The sequence below is a fragment of the Rhinopithecus roxellana genome, chromosome 16 (genome assembly GCF_007565055.1).
Source record: "Rhinopithecus roxellana isolate Shanxi Qingling chromosome 16, ASM756505v1, whole genome shotgun sequence".
NCBI classification, from domain to species: Eukaryota; Metazoa; Chordata; class Mammalia; order Primates; family Cercopithecidae; genus Rhinopithecus; species Rhinopithecus roxellana.
The window spans coordinates 7,213,185-7,229,029 of record NC_044564.1 but is presented as its reverse complement, the minus strand read 5'-3'; the positions used below and the strand labels follow the sequence as shown (position 1 = coordinate 7,229,029).

Sequence of the window (15,845 nt, the reverse complement as noted above, 5' to 3'; positions counted from 1 at the left end):
CATAATGTTCTTAAGGTTCATCTACGTTGTAGCATCTATCAGTATTTTATGGCTTAATAATATTCGATTGTATACCACATTTTGTTTACCCATTCAGCAGTTGATGGTTTAGCTCTTTATACTTCCTAGAACTATCATTCACAAATTCTTTCACTGCATTTTTGTTGTTGTTGTTGTTTTTCACTTTTCTTGATAATATCTTTTTTTCTAAGTAGAGACAGGGTCTCCCTCTGTTGCTCAAGTAGGAGTGCAGTGGGTATGATCACAACGCACTGCAGCCTTGACCTCTCTGGCTCAAGCGATCCTCCCACCTCAGCCCCCAAATAACTGGGACTACAAGAGCATGCCACCACATTCAGCTAATTAAAAAAATTTTTTTTCTTGTAGAGATGGAGTCTCTGTATGTTGCCCAGGCTGTTCTCAAACTTGTAGGCTCAAGTGATCCTCCTATCTCAGCCTCTCAAAGTGCTGGGATTACAGGCATGAGCCACTGCACCTGGCCCTAGCACAATGCTGAAGATTGGTGGTGAGTGCAGACCTCCTTGCCTTATTCCCAAACTTAGGGGGTAAAGAATCACTCTTTCACCATCAAGTATGATTTTACCTGTGAGCTTTTTGTAAATGTCCTTTATCAGGTTGAAATGTTCCATTGTATTTCTAGTTTAAGTTTTCTCATTTCTTTTTTTCATGAAAAGGTGTTAGATTTTTGGCAAATGCTTTTTCTGCATCTAATGAGATGATCATGTGGGTTTTGCTTTTTATTCTATAGATACAGTATATTACATTAATAATTTTCAGATGTTAAACTAACCTTACATTCCTGGAATAACTCCCACTTGATCATGGTATGTAATCCTTTTTATATTTATATACCAGCTAAATTCACTTTGCTAGTATTTCAAGGATTTTTGTGCCCATATGCATTAAAGACATTGGTGTGCAGTTTCCCTTTGATGTCTTTGTCTGATTTTGGTATCAGGCTAATGGTGTTCTCATACAGTAAGTTGGGAAGTATTCCCTACTTTTCTATTGCAGAGAAGAGTTTGTGCAGAATAGATATTAATTAAGTATCTGGTAGAATTCAACAGTATAGACACCTGAGTCTAGGGTTTTCTTTGGGGTACTTTTTTGATTACCAATTAAATCTCTTTGTTATAGATCTGTTCAGACTATTTTATCAGTTTTGTTAGTGTCACTCTAGAAATTTGTACATTTCATCTAAATTATCTTATTTATGGGCACACAACTCTAGTATTCCTTCATAATTCTATGTATTATCAGCAGTACTATCCCCTTTCATTTATGATTCCAGTAAATTGTCCTTTTTTGTGTGTTTAATCTAATTAAAGCTTTGTCAATTTTGTTGATATTTTCAAAAAATAAATTTCTGGTTCCACTGATTTTTCTCTATTGCTTTTCTGTTTAATTAATTTCTGTTCTTTTATTTTCCTTCCTTCTGATTGTTTTAGGTTAGTGTACCTTTCTACCAGGGTCTTAAGGTGGAAGGTTAGAATATTAAGTTTAGGTCTTTCTTCTTTCTTAATATAGGCACTTAACAGCTATAAATTTCCCTAAGAACTGTTTAAACTTATCCCGTAAGTCTTAGTATATTGTTTCTGCATTTTCATTCATCTCAGTATTTTCTAATTTCCTTTTTGATTTTTTTCTTTGACTTATTTAGAAGTATGTTGTTTAATTTCCCCAAATTAGTGAATTTTCGGTTTTACTTCTGTTATTGATGTATAGTCTCCTGCCCTTATGGTTGGATTAATACTTTGGGTACACTTGAAAAGAATGGAATGAATGTTCTGCTATTGTTGGGGTGAGTGTTCTACAGCGATCTGTTAACTCTAGTTGGTCCACAGTGTCATCCAAGGCTTCTTGGATGTCAACAAGTGTCAACAAGGCCTTATTGGTCGGCCTAGTTGTCCCCTTCAGTATTGAAAGCAGTGTATTATAAACTTCAGCAATTTTTTTTTTTTTTAAATGAGACAGGGTCTTGCTATGTTGCCCGGGCTGATCTCAAACTCCTGAGCTCAAGTGTCCACCCACCTCAGCCTCTTGAATTGCTGGGATCATAGGCATGAGCCACCACGCCTGGCTAACAATTATTCTTGAATTGTCCATTTTCTCTTCATTTCTGTCAGTTTTTGCTTCATGCATTTTGGCGCTTGGTTATTAGATATGTAATTGTTAGATGTTTGTGATGAACTGATCCTTCTCATTACAAAATGTCATTACTCATATATTATCTCTAGTAAAGTTTTTTGTTTTAAAGTCTGTTTTGTCTAAAATCAGAACAACCAATCCAGCTTTCGTACAATTGTTGTTTGCATTATATTTTTCCATCCTTTTAAATATATTTGTATCTCTAAACCTAAAGTATATCATGTAGACAGCATACAGTTGGATCATATATTTTTATCCAATCTAACAGTATCTGCCTTTTTGATTACACTGATTAATTTATTTAATTATTGATACAGCTGGATTCAGGACTGCCAACTTCATAATTTTTTAGTGTGTATTGTCTTTTTTGTGCCTCTATTATTGCTTTCTCTTGGACTTAGTAAATGTTTTCTAATGTAGCATTTACATTTCTTTAATGATTTTTTTCCATGTATGTTTTCACTTGTATCCTTGGTAGTTCCTCTAGAAACTTACAATGTACTATTTTTATTTATTATTATTTTTTCTAGAGAGGGTCTCACTCTGTCACTTGGGCTAGAATGCAGTGGTATGATCATGGCTCACCAGAGCCTCAACCTCCTGGGCTCAGGCAATTCTCCCACCTCAGCCTCCCAAATCCCCTTCTGACTACAGGCACACACCACAATGCCTGGCTAATTTATGAGGGTTTTTTTGTTTGCTTGTTTGTTTTTGTAGAGATGGGGTTTCACCATGTGGCCCAGGTTGGTCTTAAACTCCTGGGCTTAAGCAATCCACCCATCTCACTCTCCCAAAGTGCTGGGACTACCCCCCACTTTTTTTTTTTTTTTTAATCTTTAAGCTCTGTTGGACTTGAAATAATGTACATCTTATCAGAATGAGCATCTGATTTATACTCACTCAATTCCACTGAGAAATAGAAACATTATTCACACATAGCTCTAATCCCTTCCCCCTGCCTTTTGTGGTATTGCTATACACACTATATCTATAAATGTTAGAGGTCCAACAATAATCTATCACAATTATTACTTTATGTAATTTTATATATACCTTAAAAGAAGTTGAGAAAAGAACCAATGTATATTTATAGTTTTTCTTATATTAACCTTCTTGTTTATTATTTTTGGTTTTCTTCATTTATTCTTATGAATTTGAGTTACTATATGGAGTTATTTCCCAGCCGAAACACAGATCTGTCCCTGTCTTATCTCCTTTTTCCTATTATTGGCAACTATATTACATTTCCACATCTCATAGGCCCAATAATATATTATATACATAGTATATAGTACTGCAGTAAAATGTAGTACTATATACTAAGATTTATGGGATACAGCTTCAACAGTTCTTAGGAAAAATTATAGCTGTTAAGTGCCTATATAGATATGCATGATATATACACAACACAAGAGAGAAGGAGAAAATACGCATTTATAGTGTCATTACTACATAATTATTTTTACTGGTGCTCTTTGATTTTTCATGTGGATTAAAATCATCATTTGGAGTAACTTGCTTTCAGCCTGAAGAACTTCCTTTAGTGTTTCTTATAAGGTGGGTCTGCCAGCAGCAAATTCTCTGAGTTTTTACCTCAGAACACTTTACTTCAAAGAACCTTCAGTTTTGAATAATAGCTTGGCTGGACATAGAATCGTTAATTAACAGTTTTTTTGTTTAAGTGCTTTGAATATGTTGTCCCACTGGCTTCTTGCCTCCATTTTTTTGCTGAGAAGTTAGCTACAAATCTTATGGGAAAGTTCCCTTGTAAGTTGATGAGTCACTTATCTCTTGCTGCTCTCAAGATTTTTTCCCTGTCTTTGGTTTTTAGCATTTTTACCAAGATATTCCTTTTTGTGAATCTCTTTGCATTTATTCCATGTGGAGTTCACTGAACTTCACATATATTATATAATTATTGTTTTTTGTATTTTGTATAAATTACTGTTTTTAAATAAATTTGGGATATTTTTGGATATTACTTAAAATTTTTTTTCTAGTCATTTCTCTTTCTCCTCTCCTTTTGATACTCCTATTACAAGCATGTTGGCGCACTTAATAGCTTCCCATATTTTTCTGAGCCTGTTTTTTTCTACATTGTTTTTCTTCATGTTCTTTAATTTCTACTGATCAAGTTCATTAACTCTTTCTTTTGCCAGTTGAAATGTACTGTTGTGCCCCACAAGTGAGTTCATTTCAGTTACTGTGATTTTCCTTTCCAGAATTCCCATTTGGTTCTTTTTAAAATGATTTCTATCTGTTTATTAATATTCTCTATTTCATGTGAAACTATCATCACGCCTTAATTTCTTTAACCATGATTTCCTTTAGTTTGTTGAATATATTAATAATGGCTACCTTGAAAGCTCTGTGCTAAATCAAACCAGTCACTCTCACAGGTAGTATCTGTTGCTTGCTTTTTTAACGGGATGTCTGGGTCACATTTTCTTGTTTCTCTGAATGTCTTACAGTTTTTGGATAGAAACTAGATACTTCAGATAATACACAGTACCAATGCTGAGTACTGGCCTCCCCACTGCAAGATTTGTTATTGTTTAATGCTTCTTTATTGGGTGACTGGCTAGTTGATTTTTGTAGATTCCATTGTCCTACTCCCAGTGTTAAGCCTCTGGTGTTGCTCCTCAGGGAGCTCGGACTTGAGATTGCTCACTGTAACTTTGGGATGAGAGTGGTTTGGGCAGGGCTCTCGCTGACTCTTGGCTTCTCTGACCACATCTAGCTTGTTAAATTACACTAATTGCTGTCTGACCGCTGTAATAACTTCAACAATGCACTACAGTATAAACTGCTCCATAGGCTAAGTCAATCAAACTTGGGTAACTTTGAAGTGAAAATTCCAGAGGTCAAGTGAAAGTTCCTTGGTGATCTCCTCCCAGCTGTGTTTTTCCCTAGTTGCCTCAGGCAAACTAGGATGTCTATAGTCAAGTCTAAATGTCCAATCAATCTACCAATCTTCCCCAATTACCTTTCACCACAACTTCCACTGTTTTTTTTAGAGTAACCTTAGGCTTAAACTTTTCTACACTCTGTCATGAATGAAGCCCATTCCTTTAAGAAGGCTGCTTCAAGGCCAACTTTTCCCTGCAGGTAAAATCTCTGAGACATGGCTTTGGAGCTGGAAGTAGAGATAATAACACACTGTGTCTCACTGACACCCCAGGGTTAGTTGCTCTGCCCAAAGTAAAGCCTCTGTCCCGGCAGCAAGGGGCTGGGGGGAAAAACGAGGCCCCCAACTCTAAGTCACACTTGGCCAGAAACAGGCATGCGGAAGCAGGATGAGAAATACTGATATCCTGCTCCTGCTCTGGAAGATAGCCCAGAATGGGAGTCGGTGGGGAGACAGGGATTATTGTCTTCTTCACTACACCAATATGGAGAGGAGTTACCAACTGTCTCAGCTGGGATACGGTAAGGAAAGGGCAGGTCTTGTTACCAATAACAGGTTCTTGCCGCTCTGACCAAATTTTAGTAAATTTTCTTGAATAAATGTTTTTTCATTTGCTGTATTTCCTTTAAAATACTTTCAGAGACCTTAAATGTTTTATTTTCGTAATTGTCACTAGTTCTGCTGGGGAGTAGAAAGAACATGCTGTCATCCTACAAGTCCCTCTTAACCAGTGAGCTTTTAAAAATATAAATTAGATCATGATTCCATTCAAAACTCTCCAACATTTCCATTTTTTTTTTTTTTTTTTTTTTTACAAAGCCCCACAGTTCCTACTAAGCTCCACAGGGTTCTACACAATCCAGCCCATGCCCACTAATGGATCTCATCCTTTACCGCTTTTTACTTTGTTCACTCTGCTCTAACCTCTGTCCTAGCAAGGGTGGTTCTCCTCATGGTCTATTTGCTGCTCCCACTGGAAAGCTCTTTTCCCAGATTTTTCCACGGCCTTCTTCCTCACTTCATTTGGGCCTCACCTCAAATGTCATCTCAAGACCTTTTCTAAAACAGCACCTGTCATTCACTCTTATTAATTTTTTTAAGTTTTACTGTATTTTATTTATTCCTCTATACATTTGAGTAAGAGTAAGGGTTGTTTTCTTTTTTGAGACAGGATCTCACTCTGTCACCCAGGCTGAAGCGCAGTGGTGTGATCATGGTTCACTGCAGCCTCCACTTCCTGGCCTCAATCGATCCTCCCACTTAAGCCTCCTGAGTAGGGGAGACCAAAGGTGTGTGCCACTACACCTGGTTAATTTTTTAAACTTTTGTAGAAATGGGGTTTTGCCATGTTCCCCAGACTGGTCTCCAACTCCTGGGCTCAAGTGATCCACTTGCCAAGGCCTCCCAAATTATAGGTGTGAGCCACAACACCTGGTAAGTTTTCAAAATTTTGACAAAATTTTTTTTTATTATACCTTAGATTCTAGGGTACATGTTCATGACGTGCAGGTTTGTTACATATGTATACATGTGCCATGTTGGTGTGCTGCGCCCATTAACTCGTCATTTACATTAGGTATTTCTCCTAATGCTATCCCTCCCCCTTCCCTCCACCCCATGACAGGCCCAGGTGTGTGATGTTCCCCACCCTGTGTCCAAGTGTTCTCATTTTGACAAAAATTTTTAAAAGTCAAGGAACAATCATAATGTTGTTCACTCTTTATCCACATATCCTGTTTTGTTATTCTTCACAGCACCTAAATTTACTTGATATATTTATTTTCTTATTCGCTTACAGTCTATTTCCCCCATTAGAATTAAAGCTCTAGAAAGGCAGGGAGCTTTGCCTATGTTGTTCACCACTATACCTCCAGTATTTAGAACAATAATTGGCACATAAGCCACCACTTAGTAAACATCTGTTGCATGAAAAGATGTTAATGTATTTTTAAAGCTACTTATAGTGTAAATGACAACTTTAACAGATAATCTGTTTTTATTTATATCAATAAAGAGTAGAACAATAATAGGGCATTGGAAAAGAAGTAATAGTGGCTGAGAAATTATAAACAAAAATGGCCAGGTATTTAAAGTTGTTTCAATAATCCTAAAATGGATTTTCGTAAATAGCATCTTTGACCTGCCAGTGCTCTTACATTATGTAAACCAGGACCAAACAAAACAAATACTTGTAGTTCAATGGAAAAGTGAAAACAATACTAAAATGACAAATATTTATACTATAACCACTAGTTTTGACACTTAGGGGTATTGAAAAATTTAGGAAAAGCTAATCAGAGTGAAAATCTTTAATCAAATATAAACTTCTCACTAAGTTTAAATAAAATTCTTTGACATTAAAGAAAAAGAAGTATATTACTTCCATGTTCTCACTTTCCTCCCATATCCATTTTCTGTTAAGGCCAAGTTTTGCAATGGGCTTAGAAATGCTAACCAAAACAAACTTAGGTTACGAAGTTTTACCTTGAGTCCTGTTTTCTCATCATCACTTCCATTATTTGTAGATGGTGTCTCATCTCCTTGCCTGGAAACCAAGACAAAATCTTCACTATTAAGAGTAGATACTGAGTCTGAAGAGACACTGATTTTTCCAACAGAAGCCTTGTCATCCATAACTCAAGAATGAGTCTCAACACATGAATGATTAAATATATTTTAAAGCCTGGAAAACAAAAACCATAAAGATACTTAGATAGAATGTCTGCCAGATATTCAATTACACTCTACTTCTTACACAACATATATTGCATTATTTTTAAATGCTTCAAAAATATTTTTCTAAGACTTTCACTACTTATAGCTTAGGGTTTTTTTGTTTTTGTTTTTTATTCCAGATAAAAAGGGAATCTCATGCTATTCAAGGCAAAGATACTTCCGACTTCAAAAAAATAAATAAAACATATTCCCTTCAGGATAACCCTAAGTACTTACAGTGATTTCTTTGGGCTAAGTTGCAATTCAAGTCTTAGCCTACAAAAAGATATAAGTATTAGCCTTCTGTTTTCTTTTCTTTTCTTTTTTTTTTTTTTTTTTTTGAGGCAGAGTCTTGCTTTGTCACCCAGGCTGGAATGCAGTGGTGCGATCTCAACTCATTGCAAGCTCCGCCCCCCAGGTTCATGCCATTCTCCTGCCTCAGCCTCCTGAGTAGCTGGGACTACAGGCAGCCGCCACCATGCCCAGCTAATTTTTTTTGTATTTTTAGTAGAGACGGGGTTTCAACGTGTTAGCCAGGATGGTCTCGATCTCCTGACCTCATGATCCGCCCGCCTCGGCCTCCCAAAAAGCTGGGATTATAGGCATGAGCCACCGCGCCCAGTCTAGCCTTCTGTTTCCTACCCTCTAATTTTTAAAGTTGTAAAATGTAAATGAAAAGGAAAGCACTTAGTTATTGTGAGGGTACAATAAGGTTTTCCTAGAATTATTGATACTTAAGTTTAAAATACTAACATGGTTTTAAAAGGCCAAATTTCACATTTACACCCAACAGAAAAAAATTCAAGGCAGTTAAATTTTAGCATAAATTCTAGAGCTGGGAAATACCTTACAAAGCAAGAAATGAGAAGTTCATTAAAAACTGCATCTTCCCACACCAGTTTCTTAGAACTCAGCTCAATATGAACATTACCCAAATAAGAGTTTTATACCAAAAATTCCTAGCAAAAAGTATAAAGCAGTGTCGCTTAAGAAAATTCATTCAATTATTTATTGACTCTTGGAATAAAACTTAAACTCACCATCATTTTTAAACCTAGTTCTGCAAACTTTGTGGCAATGTTTCACTTGGTTGTGAAAACATCAACAAAACAATATAATGTTACACTCAGAGATTTAACTAACAAAAGTAGCTATGGCTCCATGTTCATCTAGTACCCCAGAGATGTAAGGTTCTAAAAATATGTTTAATTTTCTGACTGGGAAGTCCTTATTTATGCTTTGGATTTTTGATCATTGATTATATATTTATGGAGCGTACACCATGTGTCAAACACAATTTTCCCCTAAAAGGCCCACATATAAACACCTGGCAGGAGAAACTAAACAATCCTTAAGTACTATAGTTGGAAGAAAACTTAGAAATCTAAAATCAAGTTGATGGCAAGGTAAAAAGAAGGAAAAAAAAAAAACCTTACAAATCAATACTGTTAGATAAAGAAATGGCAACCCCGAGAAAAGGTCATTTAACCAGTTAATGGCACAGCTAAGGCTAGAACCCTGGACTCTCTGCTGCCTTTTATTTAAACTAATTCCCCTGTTTAATAGCTATTACACATCTGCATTTCATAAGACCAAATCTAAATACGTAGCATGGCATTCAAAAACATTTCAAATTGTACTTTTGAAAAATTCAAAGAAAAATGTTTTACTTAATTCATTCAATGAATACTTATTGAGTGATTAATGTATAAAGAGCAAGCTACGGTAAACAAAAGAAAATAGATCCTTGCCCCAAAATCTATACTTTAGCAGAGAACAGAGGCAAATCGTACCTAATAAGTACTGATTTAGGGTAAAGAAAATTATGGGAACATGTTGGGAGAGGGACTAACTTAGACCTTAGCTAAGGATATATACTTTATTCCTTTAGATATTTGCCCTTCCAGGATTCTCTTCCTGAAGTGGTTTCCTCACTTCTGTACTTAATCAGCTCCAACTCATCACTCATGATGTAAAATCTCCCTCTCTTAGTAGTCTTCTCAGTCCACTTGCCCATTCCCACCCCAGAAGCAAATGAACTGTTTCCCTTATATCTGTTCCTACAGCATTTTACATTTGATTTTTCTACAGTATCTATTATGTTGTTTCATAATTTAATGGTGCCTTTTAATTGTCACATCTCTATTTTACAAATGCGGAAATTAAGTCTTAGAGAGATGTTGTAACTTATTCAATGTAATGTGATTAGAGTCAAAGTCAAAAATTAAACCCAGTTATCTGACTCCAAAGGCTATACTCTTTCCATTAGATTATGAAGCCTTTCTAATGCCACAAATTTGGGTCTTGTCCCAAAACACTCAGTACTGGGTAAAGGAGTCTTTATCTTTTTTTCAAAATTTGTACTTTAAGTTTTCATGCTCAATCAATTAAGTCTTTTATCCATCTTTTATAATGTGATTAACAGTTGGATGGCAGAGAGCCTGGGAAAGTGGTCTAAAGCTCTGGTCTCAGAGACACTAACAACTTTGTATACCACTACTCTGGACTCAAAAGCAATGTACTTTGGTAATTACACTAAGGAACTGAGATTCGGCAAGCTCAAAGTTCCACCTACTTTCTTTGAGAAGGTGATAGGAAAATACACCTTATAAAATACTTTATTATTTGTTTTGGCAACTGAAAGTGACTGAATCACTCAGCAGGAATGAGGTTTATCAAAACACTAAGTAGTACAGGAAAAATTATACAATAAGATTCCTTTTCTCTGGCCTCCATGGACAGAAGTGAAGAGGGAGCAGTCCATCAGCTCCACAAACATAGATAAAACCACCCATTCCCTGGCCTCCACAATGAAGAGGTATCCCAGAACTTGCTGCACTTCTGCCAAATTCTAGAGATTCACAACCTCTGTCTCAAGACTGTAAGGGATTTCTTTTTAATCCCTACTCACACCAGTGACCGTAAGAAGTCCCCTACTCTAATTCTTCATCCTTCAGACTTTAATTCTAATTCCCATTGACAATAAAGTATCAAAATTCCTCCCTCCAACACCCTGCACTGCCACTTCGCTTCTCCACAGCACCTATAACCGCTTGACATGTATTTCAGTAATTTAAGTATAATGTAAACTAGAACCTAAGGTTCATGAGGGCAGGGATTTTTGTGTCTGATTAAGTGTTGGATCCCTGGCACCTGTAATAATGCCTGGCACATAGCAGGTGCTCAACTATTTGTTAAAGAAGTAGGATAAATAGCAAATAAAGATGGAAAAGAGCAAGAGCCACCCAAGGAGAAAGTAAGGCCACCTTTTATAAATTGACAAAAAGAACAGAGGTCATATTTGTGATGCTGAAGCACACAATTATGAGTTAAGAAAAACCTAAGTTAAAATACTGGTTCTGGGCGGGCACAGTGGCTCGTGCCTGTAATCCCAGCACTTTGGGAGGCCGAGGCAGGTGGATCACGAGGTCAAGAGATTGAGACCATTCTGGCCAACATAGTGAAACCCCGTCTGTCCTAAAAATATAAAACTTAGCTGGGCATGGTGGCACACGCCTGTAGTCCCAGCTACTCAGGAGGCTGAGTAAGGAGAATTGCCTGAACTCGAGAAGCGGAGCTTGCAGTGAGCTGAGATCGTGCCACTGCACTCCAGCCTGGCAACAGAGCAAGACTCCGTCTCAAAAAAAAAAAAAAAAAATACTGGTTCTACTACTAATAGTATGAGCCTGTCACACCGAGCCTCAGTTTCCATAGAGGTGGTTATACTATCGATCTCATAGAGCTAGTGTACAAACTACTGAGGACTATATATAAAACATTTAACAATACACAAAAAACATTATAAGCACCCAATAGTTATAGCTTTTCAAAAACTAACTTCAAATTCAAAAAAATTTAAGTTATTAACTGATTTAAGTAATCCAAATTAAAATACTTCATACTATCTCTACTTCTTGGCTTATGTCTATAGTGCCTGTATGAATTAATTTGGTTGTTAGTTGGGAAACACTTTACTGAGGAAAAAATAAATTAATTTCCTAATTTCACATTCTAAGTTGTTAATATCTAAATAAAAGCAAAATAGCACTTTGAATAAAAATCCTTTATATATCACAAAAAGGAATAAAATGTACACATTTTTATCTCATTTTATCATCCTAACAATTCTATAAGATAGATAGAATAAGGATTATTACCCCATTTGAAATAAGATACATATTGCCTGGTATTTGGTATGTAGGCATTCAGTTTGTCTCCTTCTTTTATAGAAGTGACGAGCCCAGATCCTTGTCCAATTACCAACAGCGCAGGTTGGTGGATGCAAGTTCAAGGATGCTTGTATTTTTGAGACAGGTTCTTGCTGTGTCGCCCAGGCTGGAATGTGGTAGTGTGATCATAGCTCACTGCAGCCTCGAACTCCCGGGCTCAGGTGATCCTCCTATCTCCGCCTCCTGAGTAGCTAGGACCACAAGTGTGTGCCACCACACCTAGCTAATCTTTTTAAAAAATTTCTCAGCTGGGCGCAGTGGCTCACACCTGTAATCCCAGCACTGTGGGAGGCTGAGGCAGGCAGATCACGAGGTCAGGAGATCAAGACCATCCTGGCTAACATGGTGAAACCCTGTCTCTACTAAAAATCCAAAAAAAAAAAAAAAAAAAAAATTAGCCAAGTATGGTGGTGGGCGCCTGTAGTCCCAGCTACTTGGGAGGCTGAGGCAGGAGAACTGCATGAACCCGGGAGGCGGAGGTTGCAGTGAGCCGACATCATACCACTGCACTCCAGCCTGGGCAACAGAGCAAGACTCCGTCTCAAAATAATAATAATAATAATAATAAAATTTTTTAAAAAATTCTCGGCCGGGCGCGGTGGCTCAAGCCTGTAATCCCAGCACTTTGGGAGGCCGAGACGGGCAGATCATGAGGTCAGGAGATCGAGACCATCCTGGCTAACACGGTGAAACCCCGTCTCTACTAAAAAATACAAAAAACTAGCCGGGCGTGGTGGCAGGGCGCCTGTAGTCCCAGCTACTCTGGAGGCTGAGGCAGGAGAATGGCGTGAACCCGGGAGGCGGAGCTTGCAGTGAGCTGAGATCCGGCCACTGCACTCCAGCCTGGGTGACAAAGCAAGACTCCGTCTCAAAAAAAAAAAAAAAAAAAAAAAAAATCTCAGCCATCCAAAGTGCTGGGATCACAGGCATAAGCCACTGTACCCAGACTTACCTCTCTTTCAAAAAAGTCAAGTCACTTAAGGTGATAGACAATTATGTTCACTTATACAGCTGCCTCCATCACACCTAAAAGTTCAATTATGCTTTATTTTCATTATATCTACTCTCACTACTTTTATTCTTACAGAGACATTAAAGATCACTAGAGATTTCTATTGTAAATTAGTATCATATACCAAAACTCTACGAACTTTTTGCCTGCTCTGTGCCTTAAGTGCCAATTTTACGCTCAATTATGTACCCCAGTATAAAATGCATCTCAATATTGCTAAATAAAGGTTCACATTTAGCCAGGAGCAGTGGCTTATGTCTGTTATCCCAACAACTTGGGAGGCTGAGGTGGGAGGGTCGCTTGAGACCAGGGTATCAAGACCGGCCTGGGCAGTATAGTTAGATCCCATCTCTAAAATAAGATATTTAAAAATTAGTCAAGTGTGGTGGTGTGTGCCTGTAGTGCCAGCTACTTGGGAGGCTGAGCCAGAGGACTGCTTGAGTCCAGGAGTTCTAGGCTGCAGTGAACTATGATGGAGCCACTGCACTCCAGCCTAAGTAACTGAGTGAGACCCCGTCTCAAAAAAAAAAAAAAAAATTCACATTCATTCTCAATCTCCTCTTAAGTACTGTGGTTAATGGAGTGAAATGGAAAGAACTGGCCATGATAAAACCTCTTTTAAGAGTCCTTCAAAGGCAGTCAGTTCTTCAATAATCAGTGTTTACTTTTTTAAAAACTTGAACTTTTTCTTTTGAGACAGAGTACTATCAGATATTTATATTGTGTCTAGCTAACTAACATCTGAGAAGTAACAAACAGTGACATGCAGCGGCATGGATTTGCTAATGTGTGTGCAATTAGCAGAGGCAAAACCACCTCCCAGTAAGTGACCTACCTAGCTTAATAAGAGGTATGGGTGGTACTAATAATTGAACCTGACACACTTGAGACAAAATGTGCTAGTGCCTCGTCCAAAGCTTGGTTAACTTTTATTTCTTTGGTTTTCTTGAGATTTTCTTATTGAAATAGTAGTATTAATGCCTCCACTTCTACCACTTCAATGGAACTCCCCACTGTTCTATTGAGCCCCTCTCAAAAATACTACCCCTTTACTTCTCACTTTCACTGAACCTCTTAAAAACCATCAACACTACAAAATTTCACAACCCAAATAACTATTTCAGTTCTTATCTTACTTCCACCTGCTGAAGTAAATGAAAATGCTGGCCATTTTCTTATTCTGAAACTCTTATCCTTTTGCATCCATTTCCTACCTCTATCTTTTCTTAGTTCTCATTTAGGTTCCTTTTCTTCTGTTTTTAAAATTACATCATCATCCCTCTTTTCCCTGGCTATCTCATTAGCTAACATGGGTACAGCTTTCTATTGTATGCTGATAATACTCTAGCACTATCTTTTCTCTTGAATTTCACACGGGTATTTGTGTTATATTTTCTTTTTCTTCTATTCAGTATCAAAGAATCTGATATGTGCCAGACACCAGGTATAGTGTTATGGTGAGGAATAAAAGATACTCCTTACCTTTGACAGGCCTACAGTGCTAAGGAAAACAGACTAGCAAACAGATAAGTATAGCGCTTGTTATAACAGAGGTGTGTAAAGGGTGTTATAAGAATACACAGCAGGGCTCTACTATATGTGTCCTATGGTCATCTCAAAACCAATTCCTTGCATCCAAAACGAAACCATTTAACCCCCAGGTGTCAGCAGATTCTTCTTCCTAGATTCTCTATCCTGGGTTCTCTATCCTGGTTAACAGCCACAGATTGAAAATAACATCAAAGAAAGAAAAAAGAAAGGAAAAAAAGGCACAAGAAACCAAACCGAAACAAATCTTGATTCCTCCTTTTCTTACCCTCCCTTGGAATAGTGGATTTTAGTTCTAAAACATATCCCAAATCTATTCCTTCTTCACCATCCCTCATGTCATTGACTTGTATTTTATTCTCTTTCAACCTCACTATAACAAACATCTTTCACTCTAGACTCTCTCTAGTCATTGATTATTTAGCCCCCAAAGTTAATTCCTAAAACTTAGATCTGATCATATATCCCATCCCTCTCCCTTCCTCAAAACTATTTATTGCTTCTGACTAAAAATACAATAAAATCCTAAATCCTTATATTATTTAGTTCTTCAAAATCTGGAGCCAATTTCCATTCTAGTCTTATCTTCTTCTGTCACACCATACTATATACACAAATATGTCATGCATTTTAATGCTCTCAAGCCTTTTCCTATGCTGCTTGCTCAGCTGGGAATGTGTTTTTGTTTCCCCAATCAGCCGTTCTCCACCAACAGCAACCTAATAATACAATCAAGTATTCAACCTCCCCCTTTCCCTTCTGCAATGCTCATTATTTTCTTCTAGGGCTCCTCAGGCTTTTTGTTTTTTAGTTCTATCACAGAATTACAGCATTTACCACACAGTAAAGTAACATCAACACTTTTTTTCTTTCTTTTTTTTGAGACAGAGTCTTGCCTTGTCACCCAGGCTGGATGCAGTGGTATGATCTTGGCTCACTGTAACCTCTGCCTCCAGGGTTCAAGCGATTCTCCTGCCTCAGCCTCCTGAATAGCTGGGATTACAGGCACGCACCACCACGCCCAGCTAATTTTTGCTTTTGTTTTGTTGTTGTTGTTTTTGAGATGGAGTTTTGCTCTTGTTGCCCAGGCTGGAGTGCAATGGTGTGATCTCAGCTCGCTGTAACCTCCACCTCCCGGGCTCAAGCGATTCTCCTGCCTAGGCTCCCAAGTAGCTGGGACTACAGGCGCCCATCACCACGCCTGGCTAATTTTTATATTTTTCACACAGATGGGGTTTCACCATGTAGGGCCAGGCTGGTCTCG

The 15,845-nt window shown here is 37.6% G+C and overlaps 1 protein-coding gene across 5 annotated transcripts in view; it reads right to left on the bottom strand.

Annotated features, from left to right (window-relative positions):
* RABGAP1 (RAB GTPase activating protein 1) overlaps positions 1-15,845 on the bottom strand; it is a 168,077-nt gene that overhangs the window by 144,168 nt on the left and 8,064 nt on the right. The window contains exons 1-2 of one of the 5 annotated variants that reach the window (XM_030919533.1): positions 8,030-8,068; positions 7,562-7,760 (exon numbers count right to left, since the gene is read on the bottom strand). In XM_030919533.1, the coding sequence (XP_030775393.1) occupies positions 7,562-7,711 (150 nt within the window). In that variant the 5' untranslated portion in view covers positions 7,712-7,760; positions 8,030-8,068. Of the gene's footprint in view, positions 1-7,561; positions 7,762-8,029; positions 8,069-15,845 lie in introns of those variants that run through there. The other 4 variants (XM_010382465.2, XM_030919535.1, XM_030919534.1 and 1 more) reach the window with 4 other exon arrangements.